We start from the raw sequence: 25,529 nt of genomic DNA on the forward strand, positions 1-25,529 counted from the left end.
TTTTTCATAAACAATAAAACCAAATCTTTGTCAACAACAATAAAACCAAAACTTTTTTGCAGCATATCCCTTGTCCCTCTACTGTGTCATAGTAGTTAAGTTAGCAGTGAGGGTGTTGCGGATTTCCTCTGCACTGCAACTACTTAGATGTGTCCACATACATCTTTGCTATATCCCGCCATTTATGGCACGGTTTTGCTAGCCATAGACTCAGAGATTTATCCATGCCTTGTGATTTTTCTTAATTTGCTTCTATACTATGTTACGTTATACATATTCTATTATGGCAAACAAAAATTTTTAAATTCATCCACTCGCTACTCCTGAAAAACAGCTTAGCCGTGTTTTGCATGTTGTGCCAAATTGGTAAAAAAGCAAAGATGTAAGTGGACACATCTGTATCTCCCCCTCATAGGCTGCTTCTACCGGAGTATCGCACAGTTCATAGTCCTTAACATTCCACTCCAGTAAGAAGTGTTCCTTCTGTATCTCGCAAAAGTTGTGGAAGATACAGCAAGCAGCAACCACATCCGGCACCAGGGTGATGGCAATGTCATTGCGCTTTAGTAGACACCGCCAGCGCCCCTTCAGTCTCCCAAAGGCGTCCTCCACCACCATCCTGGCCGAGCTGAGAGTGTGGGTGAAATTCACTTGTTCCGGAGAGAGTGGGAGATGCTGTGTGAAGCCCTTGATGAGCCATCGCCTCAAAGGGTACGCCGCATCTCCAATAAGGTGCACCGGGATCTCCACCACATCAACAAACTTTGATTTCTGCAATGGGAAAAAAAAGAATAATAATAAGAATTTACTTACCGATAATTCTATTTCTCGGAGTCCGTAGTGGATGCTGGGGTTCCTGAAAGGACCATGGGGAACAGCGGCTCCGCAGGAGACAGGGCACAAAAAGTAAAGCTTTAGGATCAGGTGGTGTGCACTGGCTCCTCCCCCCATGACCCTCCTCCAAGCCTCAGTTAGGATACTGTGCCCGGACGAGCGTACACAATAAGGAAGGATTTATGAATCCCGGGTAAGACTCATACCAGCCACACCAATCACACTGTACAACCTGTGATCTGAACCCAGTTAACAGTATGATAACAGCGGAGCCTCTGAAAAGATGGCTCACAACAAATAATAACCCGATTTTTGTAACTATGTACAAGTAATGCAGATAATCCGCACTTGGGATGGGCGCCCAGCATCCACTACGGACTCCGAGAAATAGAATTATCGGTAAGTAAATTCTTATTTTCTCTATCGTCCTAGTGGATGCTGGGGTTCCTGAAAGGACCATGGGGATTATACCAAAGCTCCCAAACGGGCGGGAGAGTGCGGATGACTCTGCAGCACCGAATGAGAGAACTCCAGGTCCTCCTTAGCCAGGGTATCAAATTTGTAGGATTTTACAAACGTGTTTGCCCCTGACTAAATAGCCGCTCGGCAAAGTTGTAAAGCCGAGACCCCTCGGGCAGCCGCCCAAGATGAGCCCACCTTCCTTGTGGAATGGGCATTTACATATTTTGGCTGTGGCAGGCCTGCCACAGAATGTGCAAGCTGAATTGTATTACACATCCAACTAGCAAAAGTCTGCTTAGAAGCAAGAGCACCCAGTTTGTTGGGTGCATACAGGATAACAGCAAGTCAGTTTTCCTGACTCCAGCCGTCCTGGAACCTATATTTTCAGGGCCCTGACCACATCTAGCAACTTGGAGTCCTCCAAGTCCCTAGTAGGCGCAAGACACCACAATAAGCTGGTTCAGGTGAAACACTGACACCACCTTAGGGAGAGAACTGGGGACGAGTCCGCAGCTCTGCCCTGTCCGAATGGACAAACAGATATGGGCTTTTTTGAGAAAAAAACCACCAATTTGACACTCGCCTGGTCCAGGCCAGGTCCAAGAGCATGTTCACTTTTCATGTGAGATGCTTCAAATCCACAGATTTGACTGGTTTTAAACCAATGTGTTTTGAGGAATCCCAGAACTACGTTGAGATCCCACAGTGCCACTGGAGGCACAAAAGGGGGTTGTATATGCAATACTCCCTTGACAAACTTCTGGACTTCAGGAACTGAAGCCAATTCTTTCTGGAAGAAAAATCGACAGGGCCGAAATTTGAACCTTAATGGACCCCAATTTGAGGCCCATAGACACTCCTGTTTGCAGGAAATGCAGGAATCGACCGAGTTGAAATTTCTTCGTGGGGCCTTCCTGGCCTCACACCACGCAACATATTTTCGCCACATGTGGTGATAATGTTGTGCGGTCACCTCCTTTCTGGCTTTGACCAGGGTAGGAATGACCTCTTCCTGAATGCCTTTTCCCTTAGGATCCGGCGTTCCACCGCCATGCCGTCAAACGCAGCTGCGGTAAGTCTTGGAACAGACATGGTACTTGCTGAAACAAGTCCCTTCTTAGCGGCAGAGGCCATAAGTCCTCTGTGAGCATCTCTTGAAGTTCCGGGTACCAAGTCCTTCTTGGCCAATCCGGAGCCATGAGTATAGTTCTTACTCCTCTACATCTTATAATTCTCAGTACCTTAGGTATGAAAAGCAGAGGATGGAACACATACACCGACTGGTACACCCACGGTGTTACCAGAACGTCCACAGCTATTGCCTGAGGGTCTCTTAACCTGGAGCAATACCTGTCCCGTTTTTTGTTCAGACGGGACGCCATCATGTCCACCTTTGGTAATTCCCAACGGTTTACAATCATGTGGAAAACTTCCCCATGAAGTTCCCACTCTGCCGGGTGGAGGTCGTGCCTACTGAGGAAGTCTGCTTCCCAGTTTCCATTCCCGGAATGAAACACTGCTGACAGTGCTATCACATGATTTTCCGCCCAGCGAAAAGTCCTTGCAGTTTTTGCCACTGCCCTCCTGCTTCTTGTGCCGCCCTGTCTATTTACGTGGGCGACTGCCGTGATGTTTTATCCCACTGGATCAATACCGGCTGACCTTGAAGCAGAGGTCTTGCTAAGCTTAGAGCATTATAAATTTACCCCTAGCTATATTTATGTGGAGAAAAGTCTCCAGACTTGATCACACTCCCTGGAAATTTTTTCCTTGTGTGACTGCTCCCCAGCCTCTCGGGCTGGCCTCCGTGGTCACCAACATCCAAAACTGAATGCCGAATCTGCGGCCCTCTAGAAGATGAGCACTCTGTAACCACCACAGGAGAGACACCCTTGTCCTTGGATATAGGGTTATCCGCTGATGCATCTGAAGATGCGATCCGGACCATTTGTCCAGCAGATCCCACTGAAAAGTTCTTGCATGAAATCTGCCGACTGGAATTGCTTCGAAGGAAGTCACCATTTTTTTTACCATGGCCCTTGTGCAATGATGCACTGATTTTAGGAGGTTCCTGACTAGCTCGGATAACTCCCTGGCTTTCTCTTCCGGGAGAAACACCTTTTTCTGGACTGTGTCCAGAATCATCCCTAAGCACAGGAGACTTGTTGTCGGGATCAGCTGCGATTTTGGAATATTTAAAATCCACCCCTGCTGTTGTAACAGTATCCGAGATAGTGCTACTCCGACCTCCAACTGTTCCCTGGACTTTGCCCTTATCAGGAGATCGTCCAAGTAAGGGATAATTAAGACGCCTTTTCTTCGAAAAAGAACCATCATTTCGGCCATTACCTTGGTAAAGACCCGGGGTGCCGTGGACAATCCAAACGGCAGCGTCTGAAACTGATAGTGACAGTTCTGTACCACGAACCTGAGGTACCCTTAGTGATAAGGGCAAATTTGGGACATGGAGGTAAGCATCCCTGATGTCTCGGGACACCATATAGTCCCCTTCTTCCCGGTTCGTTATCACTGCTCTGAGTGACTCCATCTTGATTTGAACCTTTGTAAGTGTTCAAATTTTTTTAGATTTAGAATAGGTCTCACCTAGCCTTCTGGCTTCAGTACCACAATATAGTGTGGAATAATACCCCTTTTCTTGTTGTAGGAGGGGTAATTTAATTATCACCTGCTGGAAATACAGCTCGTGAATTGTTTCCCATACTGCCTCCTTGTCGGAGGGAGACCTTGGTAAAGCAGACTTCAGGAGCCTGCGCAGGGGAAACGTCTCGACATTCCAATCTGTACCCCTGGGATACTACTTGTAGGATCCAGGGGTCCTGTACGGTCTCAGCGTCATGCTGAGAGCTTGTCAGAAGCGGTGGAACGCTTCTGTTCCTGGGAATGGGCTGCCTGCTGCAGTCTTCTTCCCTTTCCTCTATCCCTGGGCAGATATGACTCTTATAGGGACGAAAGGACTGAAGCTGAAAAGACGGTGTCTTTTTCTGCAGAGATGTGACTTAGGGTAAAAACGGTGGATTTTCCAGCAGTTGCCGTGGCCACCAGGTCCGATGGACCGACCCCAAATAACTCCTCTTCCTTTATACGGCAATACACCTTTGTGCCGTTTGGAATCTGCATCACCTGACCACTGTCGTGTCCATAAACATCTTCTGGCAGATATGGACATCGCACTTACTCTTGATGCCAGAGTGCAAATATCCCTCTGTGCATCTCGCATATATAGAAATGCATCCTTTAAATGCTCTATAGTCAATAAAATACTGTCCCTGTCAAGGGTATCAATATTTTTAGTCAGGGAATCCGACCAAGCCACCCCAGCTCTGCACATCCAGGCTGAGGCGATCGCTGGTCGCAGTATAACACCAGTATGTGTGTATATACTTTTTATGATATTTTCCAGCCTCCTGTCAGCTGGCTCCTTGAGGACGGCCCTATCTATAGACGGTACCGCCACTTGTTCTGATAAGCGTGTGAGCGCCTTATCCACCCTAAGGGGTGTTCCCCAACGCGCCCTAACTTCTGGCGGGAAAGGGTATACCGCCCATATTTTCTATCGGGGGGAACCCACGCATCATCACACACTTCATTTAATTTATCTGATTCAGGAAAAACTACGGTAGTTTTTTCACATCCCACATAATACCCTCTTTTGTGGTACTTGTAGTATCAGAAATATGTAACACCTCCTTCATTGCCCTTAACGTGTGGCCCTAATAAGGAATACGTTTGTTTATTCACCGTCGACACTGGATTCAGTGTCCCTGTCTGTGTCTGTGTCGACCGACTAAAGTAAACGGGCGTTTTAAAACCCCTGACGGTGTTTTTGAGACGTCTGGACCGGTACTAATTGTTTGTCGGCCGTCTCATGTCGTCAACCGACCTTGCCGCGTGTTGACATTATCACGTAATTCCCTAAATAAGCCATCCATTCCGGTGTCGACTCCCTAGAGAGTGACATCACCATTACAGGCAATTGCTCCGCCTCCTCACCAACATCGTCCTCATACATGTCGACACACACGTACCGACACACAGCACACACACAGGGAATGCTCTGATAGAGGACAGGACCTACTAGCCCTTTGGAGAGACAGAGGGAGAGTTTGCCAGCACACACCAAAAACGCTATAATTATATAGGGACAACCTTATATAAGTGTTTTCCCTTATAGCATCTTTTTTATATATTTTTAACGCCAAATTAGTGCCCCCCCTCTCTGTTTTAACCCTGTTTCTGTAGTGCAGTGCAGGGGAGAGCCTGGGAGCCTTCCCTCCAGCCTTTCTGTGAGGGAAAATGGCGCTGTGTGCTGAGGAGATAGGCCCCGCCCCTTTTTCGGCGGCCTCGTCTCCCGCTCTTAACGGATTCTGGCAGGGGTTAAATATCTCCATATAGCCCCCGGAGGCTATATGTGAGGTATTTTTAGCCAAAAATAGGTTTTCATTGCCTCCCAGGGCGCCCCCCTCCCAGCGCCCTGCACCCTCAGTGACTGCCGTGTGAAGTGTGCTGAGAGGAAATGGCGCACAGCTGCAGTGCTGTGCGCTACCTTAAGAAGACTGAGGAGTCTTCATGCCGCCGATTCTGGACCTTCTTCTTGTTTCAGCATCTGCAAGGGGGCCGGCGGCGAGGCTCCGGTGACCATCCAGGCTGTACCTGTGATCGTCCCTCTGGAGCTAATGTCCAGTAGCCAAAGAAGCCAATCCATCCTGCACGCAGGTGAGTTCACTTCTTCTCCCCTAAGTCCCTCGTTGCTGTGATCCTGTTGCCAGCAGGACTCACTGTAAAATAAAAAACCTAAGCTAAACTTTTCTAAGCAGCTCTTTAGGAGAGCCACCTAGATTGCACCCTTCTCGGCCGGGCACAAAAATCTAACTGAGGCTTGGAGGAGGGTCATGGGGGGAGGAGCCAGTGCACACCACCTGATCCTAAAGCTTTACTTTTTGTGCCCTGTCTCCTGCGGAGCCGCTGTTCCCCATGGTCCTTTCAGGAACCCCAGCATCCACTAGGACGATAGAGAAATATAGTATAGGTGGCATTCATAATGTTCAGGAAAGTACAGGGAATAATTAAGAATTCCAACAATCTAATCCTGACATGGGTGAGATAAGTATCCTAAACCCTCCCACCCCTCCCCTACCGTCTAACCCTCCCTTTCTGCAGCCTAACCCTAACCTGCCCCCTTGGTGCCTAACCGTACCCTCCATCCATCCTTATCCACCTTCGGGCTCACAGCTGTGAGGATCCTCACTGCAAACCTTTCCCATATTCCATGGTGAAATAAAACAGTGTCAAACTTGCGTGCCTCCAGCTGTTGTGGAACTACACATTCCAGCATGCCCTGACACAGTTGCAGCACCCCCCAAATTCAAAATTTGTGCCAGGGGAATGCTGGGAGGTTTAGTTCCACAGCTGCTATAGTTTAACACCCCTACTACACAGCGTAAAAGGCTGGCCCTATACCATAATTGCAATCTATTGTATTATTATTCTGCTATGAAAAATATAACCCATCAAAAGAGATATATTTACCTCTCTAGGGAACAACCAGCCATGTTGGTTCTCCTCTGCAATCTGGAACAATTCAGAGTTGCCAAGTACCCGGGAGATGTGAGCACAACCCGGCCAGCCAATGAAGACATCTGTGAAACTGAACAGTATACGTATTCGCTGTGTTTAACAATACACATCATGGGCCCAGCATATGACTCACATTAAAACACACCATACTACTTACCAATACTTATGGTCCTCTACAGCCTGCATTATGATGGAGTGCCAGCCTTTTCGGTTATAGTAATCGGCTGGGTTGTCTCTGGGGGCAATAATGGGTATGTGGTTCCCATCTATGGCTCCAGCACACTGGGGATATTTACGTCGCAGGAAACCTTTTATGGTATCATCCAGCCGGTAACCTTTTGGTAAGGAGATGAAGCGGTTGTAAAGGGTTTCCAGCAATGCCTGGGTCACTTCCCGCACTAGGACACACACCATCGATATGCCAACACCGAACAAGCAGGAGATGATGCGGTATTGCCCCGGGGTTGCATACCACCACAACACAATCGCCAGTCTCCTGCACGGCTCGATGGTCCTGATGTAGTTGGTGCTTCCCCTGGTGAGTGCTGGAGTGAGAAGTTCCAGCAGGTAGTAAAACGTACCATGCGACGTCCGAAAGTGTGCCATGCACTGCTCTGGCTGATAAGCTTCCACGGTCGCCCAGAAAGCTTGTCCATGCCTGCGGTCTCTGGTCCACAAAGATCGATTAGTCGTACTGGTAAACCTCAGGTAGATGCAATGCTGCCCAAAATCAGGGCTCTCCTCCTGCGCAAATACCGGCGTTGAGTATTAGCCCTCTCTGCCAGAAATTGCTCCCTTCTCCTCTTGGCATAAGACTGTGCCAGGTAGCACAGTGCAAGCAGCTGCATCAGGCTCTCATTTGCTGTGTGAAACAGCAAGAACTCAGGAACTCCAGGCTACTCAGCAGTAACTCGTCGGCCATGATTAATGCAGTGCAATGAGTAGTCACCACTCACTTTTCATGACCTCATCTGTGTGCCATAAAAACAGTCCATTTCTTATGACACTCAAGTCTATTGCATGGTTGACACGGGTTCTGTCTGAAAGGGGTCGACCCAGGAATAATCCGGGTTAAATGTGCTGTGTGAAAGGGGGTTAGGAACTGTAACCCGTGTTTTTCCTGGCTTCACAAAACCGGAAAAAAACCCGGGAATTTGAGATTTTTCTGTCTGAAAGTGGTATTACTGTACTCTACCATGTATTACTGCATTGTATATTAATGCACTCTATTATGTATTACTGTGTTGTATACTAATGCACTGTTATGTATTACTGTATCGTATATTAATGCACTCTGGCCCTCATTCCGAGTTGTTCACTCACTAGCAGATTTTAGCAGCATTGCACACGCTAGGCCGCCGCCCTCTGGGAGTGTATCTTAGCTTAGCAGAATTGCGAACGAAAGATTAGCAGAATTGCGAATAGAAATTTCTTAGCTGTTTCTGAGTAGCTCGAGACTTACTCCTACATTGCGATCAGCTCAGCCCGTTTCGTTCCTGGTTTGACGTCACAAACACGCCCTGCGTTCGGCCAGCCACTCCCCCGTTTCTCCAGACACTCCCGCGTTTTATTCTGGCACGCCTGCGTTTTTCCACACACTCCCAGAAAACGGTCAGTTTCCGCCCAGAAACACCCACTTCCTGTCAATCACACTCCGATCACTTCAACGATGAAAATTCTTCATTCGGACGTGAGTAAATCTACTAAGTTTTGTGCTAAAATACTTGGCGCATGCGCACTGCGTACCATGCGCATTTTTGCCTTAAACGCTCCGTTGCGAAAATCGGCAACGAGCGAACAACTCGGAATGACCCCCTCTGTTATGTATTACTGTGTTGTATACTAATGCACTGTTATGTATTACTTTATTGTATATTAATGCACTCTATTATGTATTACTGTGTTGTATATTACTGTACTCTGTTATGTATTACTGTGTTCTATATTACTGCACTCTGTTATGTATTACAGGTTGAGTATCCCATATCCAAATATTCCGAAAGTCTGATTTTTTTGAGTGAGAGTGAGATAGTGAAACCTTTGTTTTCTGTTGCTCAATGTACACAAACTTTGTTTAATACACAAAGTTATTAAAAATATTGTATTAAATGACCTTCAGGCTGTGTGTATAAGGTGTATATGAAACATAAATGAATCGTGTGTATGTACACACATTTTGTTTAATGCAGTTATTAAAAATATTGGCTAAAATGACCTTCAGGCTGTGTGTATAAGGTGTATATGAAACATAAATGTATTCTGTGCTGAGACTTGGGTTCCATCACCATGATATCTCATTATGGTATGCAATTATTCCAAAATAAGGGAAAATCCAAAATACTTCTGGTCCCAAGCATTTTGGAAAAGGGATACTCAACCTGTACTGTGTTGTATATTACTACACTCTATGTATTACTGTGTTGTATATTACTGCACTCTGTTATGTATTGTACTGTGTTGTATATTACTGCACTTTATTATGTATTACTATGTTGTACATTATTGCACTGTATTATGTATTACTGTATTGTATATAACAGCACTCTATACTATATGTATTACTGTGTTTTTGCCACAGTGCTGGTATTTCTGCCACAAGAAAGGCAGTCTATAGACGTACGCCTCTGACATGAACGACATGTAAATTGAGGCAACCATGACACCCAGTGAGTGCCTTGTCCCTAGGTGACCCGCAGGGAGCTGTCTGCCTCAACCCCTCACAGCACAGCACAGCTGGCACGGATCTCTCTCTCTCTCCTCCTGCCAAGCTCCGCCCAACGGCCGACACATTTCCCCGGGGCGTCAACTAACTGAAAGCCACGCCCCGCCCACCGCCTGAACAACCCCCAAGCCCTGGCCTCTGCATGACGTAGAAGGCATCTGCCACCCACAGGCGCCTACGGGAACCCGCCGGACTCAAAACTATACCGAGGTGCGGCGAAGCGTTTTTCTTTTTAGCCCTTGTGTGAAAGCCGCCCGGCGGTTGGTGGGAGGCGGAAGCCGAATTTGTAAGGGCGTTCTCCATTGGTGGAGCTCCCCAGCGGCATGTGTCCGAGCTGAGGCTTTGTATACAGTCGGCTCTGCCCTTTAACAATGGATGGGGGAAGCCTGGCCGATTGATGGACGGGCCGGGGCGGCGAGAAGCTGGACGGGACACGATATGCGCTCCGGAGGTGATCACTGACTGAGGTCGGTGCCGGGGGCTTTGCATGCAACTTCCCCGGGAGTGTGAGCTCTGCTGGGGGCTTTGTTAGCTGCTTCGCCCAAAGCCCGAATCCTGCCTGTGCAATCACATCGCATCCTTATCCGTTGCAGGAGCCATCTCCCCCATAGAGCTGAATGGGGTGATTGCATTATAGGTGCAGAAGTAGTGACTGTGGGTGATCTTCCCTATAATCTGCAGTTTGCCCTAAACGCTGCAGCCAGTGCCTGTCCCGTCCCAGTGCAGGATCAGTGGTTCTCTATACCCAGAAATGTCATGCATGCCCTTTTTTGTAGCCCCATTTGCATTATGGTATATTATATGTATTATTTGTGCATATTGTATCTTCTCCTGCACTGCTGATTGGTGCATATCCAGAGTACAGCCACAAACTATAGCTTTCATTATAATGCCAATTAGCACTGCAGGTGTGATGGGCCAGGGAATTATCTATGTAAAAGACTAAAGGGTTAAAAAAGAAAACCCTATTGGTGGGATTTTAATTAAGTGCAAATAAGTCTGTGGAGACTGTTGTATTAGCAGTTCCCCTCTGAGGAACTCTTTTGTATGTAAAAGTTTGGGTGAGTAGCGTAGGCTGTGAGCTCGGTAAGCTATGTCAGGGCAGTTTATGGGAAAAGTAAAACATTCTTTTTTTCTTTTCTGTTGCAGACTAGTTCTGCAATTTGCTTTATTCACTTCCCCATGCCATGGAGCTGGAAGGGCTCTGGTGGAAGGGACAGCTGGCTGCAGATATCCATCAGACTCTCCGATATAAAGTAAGTCTCGCATCCTATACTTTTTAAAATTGCTTTGCAGTGATGGCATGATTTTTCTATATAATTTTTTTTTTTTAAATTATTTTATTTAATTAAACATTTCACATCGAATTTCCTAGACAGACCCAAGATTGTTTTAATTGCATATTTAACTTTTTTTTTTTTCATTCATATAAATGAGCACACAAAAGACATTGACTACATAGATACAAGTTGTATCCTGTAGAGATATGTAGTAACTAGGCCCCGGATTTTTAGGATCTAAAAAACTAAAATGAGTAATTTTCTTTTAAAACATGTTTTAGGATTTAATAGGTTTTAAAAATGTCAGTTTAGGAATGTATACGTTGTATGAAAATAAAACATACATACACAACATATCATTATGTTTGAAACTATGTGCCTCTATTACAGATGTGTCCTGCTACTACCTTGTAACGAGACTGGCGGGTGCGAGCGTACGCACCTGTGATCCATTTGCCTCTATGGGGAATCCGTGGCCGCAAATGGATGGCGAGTGCGTATGCTCGCAACCGCAGTTCTCGGGAGCTGGCAGACGTGCCGCGTACGCTACACAGCAAGGCTGTAACAAAATATATACACACACACACACACACACACACATTACCACAGTCAAATTATATAGTTTTAACTTCAGTAACAGAATCTGGACAAAATAGGTCATTTTAGGTCCTAACTCCCAGATTAGGTCAATTTAGGTCCTGTAGAAATGAAAAATGTTATTGGTACATAAAAGGAAACTGAAATTTTGAGCTTAACGGGCAAGGAATAAAATGTGTTAGAACCTAAGGGTGTGTGTGTGTGTGTATATGTATGTATGTATATGTATATATATATATATATATATATATATATATATATATATATATATATATATATATATATATATACACACACACACACATTTGTTCTAATTGCTCTGTGCTTGATGATCTTTGGTACTTTTGCCATTGTATTGAAGAGTCAGTGTGGGGGGCAGATTTGGTGTCAGTGGCCTGTGTCCCAGCTCTCTGTAAATGATGTGGCTGAAGGGGTGATCCTTGGTGTTTTATTGTCTTGTTGGTCTGCTGGCTGTGTCTGAGTTGAGGCCAGCTGGTTACTTCCCAAAGCTTTGCTTCACACTCCAGTGTTAAGTAGCAGGGAGTCTGTAGTTTCCTTCAGGGCATTTGTATAGGAGAATACTTTCTGGCCAAGCCCTGGTGTGCCGCTGCTGCAAATATATCTTCACGGTTTAAATCCCTTTTGTTATTCAGCAGTAGGCTGGGGGATGTCTCTGAAGACTGCAAACTGGCTAGCAATTGCAAATGCCTTTTTTTTTTTCCACAAGTGTCCTGTGTGAAGTTGGTGAAAGCTTTTATGCCTCTGCTCTTTTTGATGTGCAATGCAAAGTGTAGATATCCTGCATCCTTGTCTTTAAAAACTGCAGTTTATCCAAAAGAATATATAATACTTTATTTTGGCTTTTCTTGCTTGATTTCTAGTGCAGCTTGGTGGAGTGGATTAGGTTGCCACGGTTACCCACATTAATTAATGTGATGAATTGCTGTTCTGCCCTGCCCAGCCTTGTCTATAATCTGCGCAACTCAATTAGTCCTAAGGCATGTTAAACCTAAAATAAGAGGATGTATTGTGAGATGTTTAGAATACAGTCTCAGTGTCTGGTGCTATAAACTGCCAACTGCCGTTTTAAAATTAGGAAAAAAAATTATATACAATAAAAAAAAAAAAAGTATAAATAAAAATAAATTTTTTATATATATATATATATATATATATATATATATATATATATATATATATATATATATATACTGTGCCTGCTTTCCAAATATATTTAAAGTACTTGCAAATCACTTCAGTTTGTATATTGTGGGCCAAACTAATGTAGAAGTCTGGATCAGAGGCTACACAATGTTAGTAAATGACTTTAGTGATTTGTCTATATATTCTAATAAATTCTTTATAGTTTTATAAGACAAAATAGCCTCTGGAGCTCCATCTGGACTTATAAATGCAGCAATCAGAAAATCTGTGATAGGGATCTTTGATCCCTAAAGAAAAGTACACATGGCTTGTGTATACATCCTTGGTCTATGGTTTCTCTGGTCAGTGAATCAGCATTCACGAAGGAGTACTGTACCTATTGTAGTTAAGTCTGTCGGTGATTTGCTGTTACAAGTGCTATTCTTACGTACTGCGATGCACATTCTGTGTGCTAGGCTGGAGATGCAAAAGTTCAGTTCTGTATGCCGCCATGGTAATGTCATTTAGCCATTGGGTGGCATTGTATATGAGCATGTGACATTTGCAGTGTCTGGTGTCCCTGCTTGTAAACTGGGTATGTTCTGTCTAGCAACTCATGCGGAAGAGCGTAACATGGAAGCTCCCATCTTGTGTCCCATAAATGTGATTGCAGGACAGTGTGACCATGGCCCACGTTCCATCTGTTATATGGGGAGAAGCTGAACAGGCTTGCATGCTTTTATTTACACTTTACTGTAACACAGTACTATCTACATGGTCTCTGCCTATGTACGGCTTCTGCGTTCTATGTATAACCAGAAAGTCTACAATCAAGCAACATGTTTTAGTGTTGGGTAGTTTGGCTTATTGTATTGTAATGTGTCCCTGTGGAAAAGGTCATGAGCTTGTTTAGAACGTGCAGGCCATACAGTAAAATACTTGTGATGAGTATAATAATCCGTGAAGTTGCCTTCTGGCTTAAATGACCCTTTTGCTGTCTCCTGTTTACATAGGAACTGAAGCTCCCAAACTACAAAGGCCAGTCTCCCCAGCTGAACCTAAGACGCTACTTTGCAGACCTAATAGCCATTGTCAGTAATCGGTTTAAGTTGTGCCCAACTGCCCGTCATCTTGCCGTATACCTGCTGGACCTCTTCATGGACAGATATGATATTTCCATCCAACAGCTGCACATCGTGGCTTTATCCTGTTTGCTATTAGCAAGTAAGAAATACGTTCTATAACCAAATGGGAGAACACATGCCTTCAGACAGCACCCGCCATTCCTTTTATTTGTCTGTATGCTTAAGATCTACATTCCTATGTGAATTAAACTCTATTTTAATGTATGGATATTTTGCATTATTACATGTTCAACTTTCCATCCACAATTTCGTTCTCTAGTCCCCTGGAGTATGCGCTCATGTCCAGGCATGCTGTAAATCATTTAGCAGAAGACCGCCTTGTTGTTTACTATTCATTATAGCTATGCTGGGGGAGGTTCTCTAAAAAAAAAAAAAAAAAAAAAACTAAAAAAAAAACCTTGTGCCATTAACAAACAAAGGGGTCGATTCTATTCGGCAACTTAAGAATAGCGCCGGGAATTAGCTCCCGATGCTATTCAATTCAGCTCCAGTTAAGTCGGCGCTGTCCCGTTCTCGCCGACTTAACAGGTAGTTTTGTCGGGAGAACGGCCATTCTCCGACTTAACTACCCGCGGCGATGCTGATTCCCGACAGAATCAGCCTCGCGCCGGCCGCGAGGCAGCACTTTTGTCGGGTTTCTTCTCTCATCCCCCGGGGATGAGAGAAGAATTCCCGACAATTGCGGGTCACTAGCAGCTGAATTGAATAGCGTCGGGAGCTAATTCCCGGCTCTATTCTTAAGTTGCCGAATAGAATCGACCCCAAAATTAGATGTATGGCAAATTATTTACCACGTGATCACCAGTTTGTTTACACATATAAATTATGAACCAGTCCTGGGACTTCCATACAGGGTTTGTACAGTGAAGTTTTTTTTTAGCCTGCACCAGACTGGGTGGTTTTGTATATTCAATATTTTGAGAAAAAAACAACCTATAACCATAAACTCTTTTTTTAGTGGGATCAACGTAGTGTGAGGTTGAAGGTGCTCCAGAAATCATAAAGCTATATTCACAAGTGTCAAGGTTTTGGATTCTTTTTTTTTTTTTTTCTTGGCAGATGCCAAAAACTTGACGACGATGTGGCGGACAGAATTCACGGGACAGTTGTCGATGCGGTTGTAATGTGTGGGCGAATTCAATTGTTTCCACCGGCAGCCATCAGATGGTGCCCAGTGGAGCTATTCAATTGTAGCTCCATTTGGGGGTGGTGAGCTGAATTGGCGTTATTCAGGAGTGGTGAGCTGAAATGCGCAAAAAAGTGACCCGTTTCAGTGCTCAAACAGGACTTTTTGCGTCATGCCCATAAGTTTGGTCGAGTTTAGACACTTTACGCAGCTAAACCCGACCTCTTTTGGTGCGATCAGTGCCATAAAAAAACCTGAATTGTGCCCCACAATCTCCCGTCACTTTAGACAAGAGATTGGGCATGCAAAGAAATAGAATTCCCCCCTATATAGGCGGCAGTTCAATTGTTTTTCCGTGCCCACAGCACTGGTCTAAAGTGTTGGGCGATATTCAGTTGTTTGTGCCGCTGGGTGCCCATTAGTTATCAAGAATGTTGTGCACAAATGCTCCAGGTTTAAACATGCTCCCAGCTGCACAAACAATAGAGTAGAGCTACTGGAACTGCTGGAGTGATAAACAAGTGATTTCCACCCCCCATATTGAATACACTAGGTGGGCCAAGTGGTTCTTATCTGCCGTTAAATTCTATGTTTCTATGTTCATGTTCTCGTCAGACAAATGTTATATTGTTCACATATGTAAGTGAACCACGCTTGGCATGACCAACAAATTATACAATATGAATATGCAAATTTTGAGTACAGGTGGTTAAATCAAAATAATTTATGTACTTATTAAGACACCAATTAGCCCTGATAATTTTTCGCCTGTGAAAAACGGATTTTTTTTCTATTTAATTTGCTTCCCCCCCATTTATCGCACGAAAATACATAGGATCCGCTAAAAGTCGTGGACCTATGTATTTTCGCTGCAGTGATCAGGGAAAAAAGGGCTTCTTATTGGGAGATGGGCTATTAATTCCCAAATAAGTGTCTGCATCAGGGCTAATGGGATAGCCCCGGGTGAGTCAGTTAGACGCAGTAAAAAAAATGTGCCCTAGTTGGGAACTCCTGCCCTAGACTGTTAGGGTGTGTACACACGGTGAGATCCCTGCTATGTTCGATTTTGACTATGCGATTTCCCTTGAACTCCCCCAGAGCCCAGATAGCACAGATTGTACAGATTTTGTCTATATACGATTTTGACTAAGTGCCAATTTTAACTATACTTGTACTAGATTGTACACTAGATAGTCAAGATTGACTTGCCTGCACAGTCTATCTAGCCTTACGATACCGACCCCACGGGAGCTCGCATCGGGATCGAATCTGTATCGCAAGCTGCCTAGCACCATGAGATATGCACTAACTTTTCATAAGATTTTGACTATAATAGTCAAAATCTCACAGATTTATCTCACCGTGTGTACACACCCTTACAGCCAGTAACACAAAATCCATGCAATGGTGCTGTCCTTTGTATTAGGCTATAATGTGCCTTAGTGCGGTGGTTGTGTGTCAGACATGTAATTAGTATGCATTTTGCTGAATAATGTATGTTTTGTGCATAGAATGAATGCATTGTGATGCATGCTGAACACTTGTCAGAGCAATCTGGCTTCAATCATCTCTTCTAATTATTAATTTTTATTTTGAAAGCCCCTTTGTCACAATGGCATTTATTACTTACAGTGCCACATAAGACTGTTCGCTAAAATGAGGCAACACTATAATGAGTGTTAATCGGAACGTCATTCCAATAATCACAATGAAATGCTCTGTTAATGGAGTAGAAGTTGGTCACAACTACACAGTTAACTTAATTCATGTCTATAATGTATTATGGGTTAAGTTGACATTTCTATGATACCCATTTGGTGTTTGAGTGGAATGTTAGCCGAAGACCTAAAGAACCAAACTGGTTGTTCAGAATCACAGTTAATTGGTACAATACAGACCGTGGGGTAGATGTATGGGTTGGGGCTGTGTGCCGGCAAGGTGGGGGTGTGAGCGCAACGAAGCCCTTGTGCTCGCCACTCACGAGTCGGACACTCACGAGTGGGAATATTCCCTGTTAGTCGGTATGCCGACTGTTGGGAATTTGAGTGTGTGGGATGTAGTGATCAGTATTGGGACAAGCGGTCTCCTGACCGCTGGTCACATAACTACATCCCAGATGTATGAAGCCGTGGAGAGAGAGAGTACCAGCCAATCAGTATCTCTCATTTCTCTGACGTCCTAGTGGATGCTGGGAACTCCGTAAGGACCATGGGGATAGCGGCTCCGCAGGAGACTGGGCACAAAAAGTAAAAGCTTTAGACTAGCTGGTGTGCACTGGCTCCTCCCCCTATGACCCTCCTCCAAGCCTCAGTTAGATTTTTGTGCCCGAACGAGAAGGGTGCAAGCTAGGTGGCTCTCCTGAGCTGCTTAGAAGTAAAAGTTTAAATCGTTTTTTTATTTTCAGTGAGTCCTGCTGGCAACAGGCTCACTGCATCATGGGACTAAGGGGAGAAGAAGCGAACTCACCTGACTGCAGAGTGGATTGGGCTTCTTGGCTACTGGACATTAGCTCCAGAGGGACGATCACAGGTTCAGCCTGGATGGGTCCCGGAGCCGCGCCGCCGGCCCCCTTACAGAGCCAGAAGAGCGAAGAGGTCCGGAGAAAGCGGCGGCAGAAGACGTTACTGTCTTCAAATAAGGTAGCGCACAGCACTGCAGCTGTGCGCCATTGCTCTCAGCACACTTCACACTCCGGTCACTGAGGGTGCAGGGCGCTGGGGGGGAGCGCCCTGAGACGCAATAAAAACTATATAAAAACCTTATATGGCTAAAAAAAAATGCATCACATATAGCTCCTGGGCTATATGGATGCATTTATCCCCTGCCAGTTTCCTGAAAAAAGCGGGAGAAAAGGCCGCCGTGAAGGGGGCGGAGCCTTTCTCCTCAGCACACAAGCGCCATTTTCTTTCACAGCTCCGCTGGAAGGACGGCTCCCTGACTCTCCCCTGCAGTCCTGCACTACAGAAACAGGGTAAAACAGAGAGGGGGGCACTATTGGCAGCTAATATATAAATACAGCAGCTATAACAGGGAGTAACACTTATATAAGGTTATCCCTGTATATATATAGCGCTCTGGTGTGTGCTGGCAAACTCTCCCTCTGTCTCCCCAAAGGGCTAGTGGGGTCCTGTCCTCTATCAGAGCATTCCCTGTGTGTGTGCTGGGTGTCGGTACGATTGTGTCGACATGTATGAGGAGGAAAATGATGTGGAAGCAGAGCAATTGCCTGTGTTAGTGATGTCACCCCCTAGGGAGTCGACACCTGACTGGATGGTAGTAATTAAAGAATTACGTGACAATGTCAGCACTTTGCAAAAAACTGTTGACGACATGAGACAGCCGACAAATCAATTAGTGCCTGTTCAGGCGTCTCAGACACCGTCAGGGGCGCTAAAACGCCCGTTACCTCAGATGGTCGACACAGACCCTGACACGGATACTGAATCCAGTGTCGACGGTGACGAGACAAACGTAATGTCCAGTAGGGCCACACGTTACATGATCACGGCAATGAAGGAGGCATTGAACATTTCTGACACTACAAGTACCACAAAAAAGGGTATTATGTGGGGTGTGAAAAAACTACCAGTGGTTTTTCCTGAGTCAGATGAATTAAATGAGGTGTGTGATAAAGCGTGGGTTTCCCCCGATAAAAAACTGCTGATTTCAAATAAATTATTGGCACTATACCCTTTCCCGCCAGAGGTTAGGGCACGTTGGGAAACACCCCCTGGGGTAGATAAGGCGCTCACACGCTTATCAAAACAAGTGGCGTTACCGTCTCCTGATACGGCCGCTCTCAAGGAACCAGCTGATAGAAGGCTGGAAAATATCTTAAAAGGTATATACACACATACCGGTGTTATACTGCGACCAGCGATCGCCTCAGCCTGGATGTGCAGCGCTGGAGTGGCTTGGTCGGATTCCCTGACTGAAAATATTGATACCCTGGATAGGGACAGTATATTATTAACTATAGAGCATTTAAAGGATGCATTACTATATATGCGAGATGCACAGAGGGATATTTGCACCCTGGCATCTAGAGTAAGTGCGATGTCCATTTCTGCCAGAAGAACGTTATGGACGCGACAGTGGTCAGGTGATGCGGATTCCAAACGACAAGGGGAAAAAGACTGCACCATGCAGCCTCTTCCCAGGAGCAGAAGCTCTCCCCCGCTTCTGCCAAGTCCTCAGCATGACGCTGGGGCTCTGCAGGCACGGTGGGGGGCCGTCTCAAGAATTTCAGCGCGCAGTGGGCTCACTCGCAAGTGGACCCCTGGATCCTGCAGGTAGTATCACAGGGGTACAAATTGGAATTCGAGACGTCTCCCCCTCGCCGGTTCCTGAAGTCTGCTCTACCAACGTCTCCCTCCGACAGGGAGGCAGTATTGGAAGCTATTCACAAGCTGTATTCCCAGCAGGTGATAATCAAGGTACCCCTCCTACAACAGGGAAAGGGGTATTATTCCACGCTGTTTGTGGTACCGAAGCCGGACGGCTCGGTGAGACCAATTTTAAATCTAAAATCTTTGAACACTTACATAAAAAGGTTCAAATTCAAGATGGAGTCACTCAGAGCAGTGATAGCGAACCTGGAAGAAGGGGACTATATGGTATCTCTAGACATCAAGGATGCTTATCTCCATGTCCCAATCTACCCTTCTCACCAAGGGTACCTCAGGTTTGTGATACAAAACTGTCATTATCAGTTTCAGACGCTGCCGTTTGGATTGTCCACGGCACCACGGGTCTTTACCAAGGTAATGGCCGAAATGATGATTCTTCTTCGAAGAAAAGGCGTATTAATTATCCCTTACTTGGACGATCTCCTGATAAGGGCAAGGTCCAGGGAACAGTTAGAGGTCGGAGTAGCACTATCTCAGGTAGTGCTACGTCAGCACGGGTGGATTCTAAATATCCCAAAATCACAACTGATTCCAACAACACGTCTACTGTTCCTAGGGATGATTCTGGACACAGTCCAGAAAAAGGTGTTTCTCCCGGAGGAGAAGGCCAGGGAGTTATCCGAGCTAGTCAGGAACCTCCTAAAACCAGGACAAGTGTCAGTGCATCAGTGCACGAGAGTCCTGGGAAAAATGGTGGCTTCTTACGAAGCGATTCCATTCGGAAGATTCCATGCAAGAACTTTTCAGTGGGATCTGCTGGACAAATGGTCCGGATCGCATCTTCAGATGCATCAGCGGATAACCCTATCTCCAAGGACAAGGGTATCTCTCCTGTGGTGGTTACAGAAGGCTCATCTTCTAGAGGGCCGCAGATTCGGCATTCAGGATTGGATGCTGGTAACCACGGATGCCAGCCTGAGAGGCTGGGGAGCAGTCACACAGGGAAGAAATTTCCAGGGCTTGTGGTCAAGCATGGAAACGTCTCTTCACATAAATATCCTAGAGCTAAGGGCCATTTACAATGCCCTAAGTCAAGCAAGGCCTCTGCTTCAGGGTCAACCGGTATTGATCCAGTCGGACAACATCACGGCTGTCGCCCACGTTAACAGACAGGGCGGCACAAGAAGCAGGAGGGCAATGGCAGAAGCTGCAAGGATTCTCCGCTGGGTGGAAAATCATGTGGTGGCACTGTCAGCAGTGTTCATTCCGGGAGTGGACAACTGGGAAGCAGACTTCCTCAGCAGACACGACCTCCACCCGGGGGAGTGGGGACTTCATCCAGAAGTCTTCCAAGTGATTGTAAACCGTTGGGAAAAACCAAAGGTGGACATGATGGCGTCCCGTCTCAACAAGAAACTGGACAGATATTGCGCCAGGTCAAGGGACCCTCAGGCAATAGCGGTGGACGCTCTGGTAACTCCGTGGGTGTTCCAGTCGGTATATGTGTTCCCTCCTCTTCCTCTCATACCAAAAGTACTGAGAATCATAAGAAGGAGAGGAGTAAGAATGATACTCGTGGCTCCGGATTGGCCAAGAAGAACTTGGTACCCGGAGCTGCAAGAGATGCTCACGGAGGACCCGTGGCCTCTACCTCTAAGGAAGGACCTGCTCCAGCAGGGACCTTGTCTGTTCCAAGACTTACCGCGGCTGCGTTTGACGGCATGGCGGTTGAACGCCGGATCCTGAAGGAAAAAGGCATTCCAGATGAAGTCATCCCTACCCTGATCAAGGCCAGGAAGGATGTAACTGCAAAACATTATCATCGCATTTGGCGAAAATATGTTGCGTGGTGTGAGGGCCAAGAAGGCCCCTACGGAGGAATTTCAACTGGGTCGTTTCCTACATTTCCTGCAAGCAGGATTGTCTATGGGCCTAAAATTAGGATCCATTAAGGTTCAAATCTCGGCCCTGTCGATCTTCTTCCAGAAAGAACTGGCTTCAGTGCCTGAAGTTCAGACGTTTGTCAAAGGGGTACTGCATATACAGCCTCCTTTTGTGCCTCCAGTGGCACCTTGGGATCTCAATGTAGTTTTAGGGTTCCTAAAATCACATTGGTTTGAACCACTTGCCACAGTGGATTTGAAATATCTCACATGGAAAGTGGTAATGCTGTTGGCCCTGGCTTCAGCCAGGCGCGTATCAGAATTGGCGGCTTTATCCTATAAAAGCCCTTACCTGATATTTCATTCGGATAGGGTGGAATTGAGGACTCGTCCTCAATTTCTCCCTAAGGTGGTTTCAGCGTTTCACATGAATCAACCTATTGTGGTACCTGTGGCTACTAGGGACTTGGAGGACTCCAAGTTGCTGGACGTAGTCAGGGCCCTGAAAATATGTTTCCAGGACGGCTGGAGTCAGAAAATCTGACTCGCTGTTTATACTGTATGCACCCAACAAGCTGGGTGCTCCTGCTTCTAAGCAGACGATTGCTCGTTGGATTTGTAGTACAATTCAACTTGCACATTCTGTGGCAGGCCTGCCACAGCCAAAATCTGTAACAGCCCATTCCACAAGGAAGGTGGGCTCATCTTGGGCGGCTGCCCGAGGGGTCTCGGCTTTACAACTTTGCCGAGCAGCTACTTGGTCAGGGGCAAACACGTTTGCTAAATTCTACAAATTTGATACCCTGGCTGAGGAGGACCTGGAGTTCTCTCATTCGGTGCTGCAGAGTCATCCGCACTCTCCCGCCCGTTTGGGAGCTTTGGTATAATCCCCATGGTCCTTACGGAGTTCCCAGCATCCACTAGGACGTCAGAGAAAATAAGAATTTACTTACCGATAATTCTATTTCTCATAGTCCGTAGTGGATGCTGGGCGCCCATCCCAAGTGCGGATTGTCTGCAATACTTGTATATAGTTATTGTTACAAACAAATCGGGTTGTTTATTGTTGGAAGCCATCTTTTCAGAGGCTCCTACGGTTATCATACTGTTAACTGGGTTCAGATCACGAGTTGTACGGTGTGATTGGTGTGGCTGGTATGAGTCTTACCCGGGATTCAAGATCCTTCCTTATTATGTACGCTCGTCCGGGCACAGTATCTTAACTGAGGCTTGGAGGAGGGTCATAGGGGGAGGAGCCAGTGCACACCAGCTAGTCTAAAGCTTTTACTTTTTGTGCCCAGTCTCCTGCGGAGCCGCTATCCCCATGGTCCTTACGGAGTTCCCAGCATCCACTACGGACTATGAGAAATAGAATTATCTGTAAGTAAATTCTTATTTTTACAAGCTGTTTTTTGAAAAATGCTAGGAGCTGATTGGTTAATACTTTATCTCTCTCTACTTTCTTTTTTCAAACTTTGATAAATTTTCCCCTTTTGGAATAACACGTCCAGGATATTCCACAGACTTCGAGATACATTTGTTTGTAAGAAATCTGTGTAAGGTTTTCATTGTTTTGTGTTGAAATCTATTTTCCGTGTATCTGGCACAAGTGTTCTACTATTGAGACATAACATGGTCGATTCCTTAGGAAACGTGGCTCACAATGACCATTTTTATCTGAACCACAGGTAAATTTGAAGACAAAGAAGATCGAGTGCCAAAGTTAGACCAGCTGAACAGCCTGGGTTGTATGACGAACATGAACCTCGTGCTGACCAAACAGAACCTCCTTCATATGGAGCTTCTGCTGCTGGAAACATTTGAGTGGAATCTGTGCCTCCCGACTCCTGCCCATTTTATAGAGTACTACTTGTCCATTGCCGTCCATGACACTGACCTCCACGATGGCTGGCCCATGATCTGCCTTGAGAAGACCAAAATCTACATGGCAAAATATGCAGACTATTTCTTGGAAGTGTCTCTGCAAGGTAGAGCATTTATCTTGCATCCCCTGAGTTTTATGTATTTTGAAAAATATTCTTTAAACTTAGTATGTTACATTTATAAAAAAATTTATTTAATCTTTCCTGACAGATCACATGTTTTTAAATTACATTCCATCACTTGTGGCTGCTGCGTGCGTTGGAGCGTCTCGCATTATTTTACGGCTTTCACCGTCCTGGCCGACGAGGCTCCACCGCCTTACTGTGTATTCCTGGGAGATCCTTGTGCCTTGCATAGAGCGGTTACTCATGTAAGTTCCTCAGTATGTTCATTCTCTTCTGTAGTCTTCACATCACCATCCCTTCTATGTACCATGGAAATGTCATTTGGATTTGTTACCTTCTTTTTTTAAGTTATATGGTGCTTGCCAGACCTGAGCTGTGAACTATCCGATATAGCAACCAATGTAAACGGTAGGGTAGACCGCCTCCTACTAATACCATAAGTGTCCGTCCTGAGCCAGGTGTGGCTCTTATGGGTTGGAAGTGGTCTGTATTAGTGTTTTATGTCTGAATATGGTATGATTTGTGAGGTTTTGTTTTTTGTCTATGGGGGGTATTCAGTTAGGCCTATTTTTTTTCCGCCTAGGCAAAAAGAATGTGACTTCGCTATTTTTAGGGTGAATGGGGGTACAGCCTAGTCCAGGCATGTCCAAACTGTGGCCCTCCAGCTGTTGAGAAACTACATATCCCAGCATGCCCTGACACAGCTTTAGCATTCTCTGACAGCAAAACTGTCAGGGCATGCTGGGGTATGTAGTTTCACAACAGCTGGAGGGCCGCAGTTTGGACATGCCTGCCCTAGTCAATAGGAGGGCCATTTTTTCGACAAGGCGAAAAATTCAGCAGGAGCGAAAAACATAGATTGCTGAATCCACATGTTCTCTCACATGCTCCGGCAAAAACGTGGGCTGTTTTTGCCAATTTTGAAGCATTTTTCGCCAATGCCTATTCACTAAAAAAAAAAGTGAAAAGGCACTGGCGACAATTTCTCAAAAAAAAACGGGCAAAAAACTGGTCTCAATTGAGTAGATTACTGGAGCTAATTGTCTGGTTGTATCTGCTGACACAGTGCTGAATGATGATTACACTTCAAAGTGTAATTAATGGCCTGATTCAGATGTACACACTGTTGCAAGTGCGTCTTTGTACACAGTGAAACTGCAAATTTTCTCTAACGTCCTAAGTGGATGCTGGGGACTCCGTAAGGACCATGGGGAATAGCGGCTCCGCAGGAGACTGGGAACATCTAAAGAAAGCTTTAGGACTAACTGGTGTGCACTGGCTCCTCCCCCTATGACCCTCCTCCAAGCCTCAGTTGGTTAGATTTCTGTGCCTGACGAGAAGGGTGCACACTAGGGGCTCTCCTGAGCTTCTTAGTGAAAGTTTTAGTTTAGGTTTGTTATTTTCAGTGAGACCTGCTGGCAACAGGCTCACTGCATCGAGGGACTAAGGGGAGAAGAAGCGAACTCACCTGCGTGCAGAGTGGATTGGGCTTCTTGGCTACTGGACATTAGCTCCAGAGGGACGATCACAGGTTCAGCCTGGATGGGTCCCGGAGCCGCGCCGCCGGCCCCCTTACAGAGCCAGAAGAGCGAAGAGGTCCGGAGAAAGCGGCGGCAGAAGACGTTCCTGTCTTCAAATAAGGTAGCGCACAGCACTGCAGCTGTGCGCCATTGCTCTCAGCACACTTCACACTCCGGTCACTGAGGGTGCAGGGCGCTGGGGGGGGCGCCCTGAGACGCAATAAAACATGACAGAAATACCTTACATGGCAAAAAATGCATCACATATAGCTCCTGGGCTATATGGATGCATTTAACCCCTGCCAGAATATACAAAAAAACGGGAGATAGGCTCCGCCCCCTTTTCGGCGGCCTTATCTCCTCAGCACACTGGCGCCATTTTCCCTCACAGCTCAGTTGGAGGGAAGCTCCCTGGCTCTTCCCTGCACTACAGAAAGGGTTAAAAAAAAGAGAGGGGGGCACTATTTAGGCGCAGTATTAAAACATACAGCAGCTATAAGGGGAAAAACACTTATATAAGGTTATCCCTGTATATATATATAGCGCTCTGGTGTGTGCTGGCATACTCTCCCTCTGTCTCCCCAAAGGGCTAGTGGGGTCCTGTCCTCTATCAGAGCATTCCCTGTGTGTGTGCTGTGTGTCGGTACGTTTGTGTCGACATGTATGAGGAGAAAAATGATGTGGAGACGGAGCAGAGTGTCTGTAACAGTGATGTCACCCCCTAGGGGGTCGACACCTGAGTGGATGTACTGTTGAAAATTACGTGACAGTGTCAGCTCTATATAAAAAAACAGTGGTTGACATGAGACAGCCGGCTACTCAGCTTGTGCCTGTCCAGACGTCTCATAGGCCGTCAGGGGCTCT

General features: G+C 45.9%; 2 protein-coding genes across 6 annotated transcripts in view; one reads left to right on the plus strand and one right to left on the minus strand.

Moving 5' to 3' along the window:
• Positions 1-9,870, minus strand: LOC135056626 (uncharacterized). Its single transcript, XM_063962032.1, has 3 exons — positions 7,049-9,870; positions 6,844-6,961; positions 1-771 (listed from the first exon to the last, which is right to left on the minus strand). Exons 1-3 carry the CDS (start codon positions 7,495-7,497, stop codon positions 307-309), a joined length of 1,032 nt encoding a protein of 343 aa, XP_063818102.1. The 5' UTR covers positions 7,498-9,870; the 3' UTR covers positions 1-306.
• Positions 9,621-25,529, plus strand: part of CCNJ (cyclin J) — a 23,563-nt gene continuing 7,654 nt past the window's right edge. Inside the window, exons 1-5 of one of the 5 annotated variants that reach the window (XM_063962028.1) lie at positions 9,621-9,823; positions 10,763-10,869; positions 13,647-13,857; positions 22,825-23,124; positions 23,231-23,390. In XM_063962028.1, the coding sequence (XP_063818098.1) occupies positions 10,801-10,869; positions 13,647-13,857; positions 22,825-23,124; positions 23,231-23,390 (740 nt within the window). In that variant the 5' untranslated portion in view covers positions 9,621-9,823; positions 10,763-10,800. Of the gene's footprint in view, positions 9,824-9,895; positions 10,081-10,164; positions 10,251-10,399; positions 10,675-10,762; positions 10,870-13,646; positions 13,858-22,824; positions 23,125-23,230; positions 23,391-25,529 lie in introns of those variants that run through there. The other 4 variants (XM_063962027.1, XM_063962029.1, XM_063962031.1 and 1 more) reach the window with 4 other exon arrangements.

This window comes from Pseudophryne corroboree, chromosome 3, assembly GCF_028390025.1.
Source record: "Pseudophryne corroboree isolate aPseCor3 chromosome 3, aPseCor3.hap2, whole genome shotgun sequence".
Taxonomy (NCBI): domain Eukaryota; kingdom Metazoa; phylum Chordata; class Amphibia; order Anura; family Myobatrachidae; genus Pseudophryne; species Pseudophryne corroboree.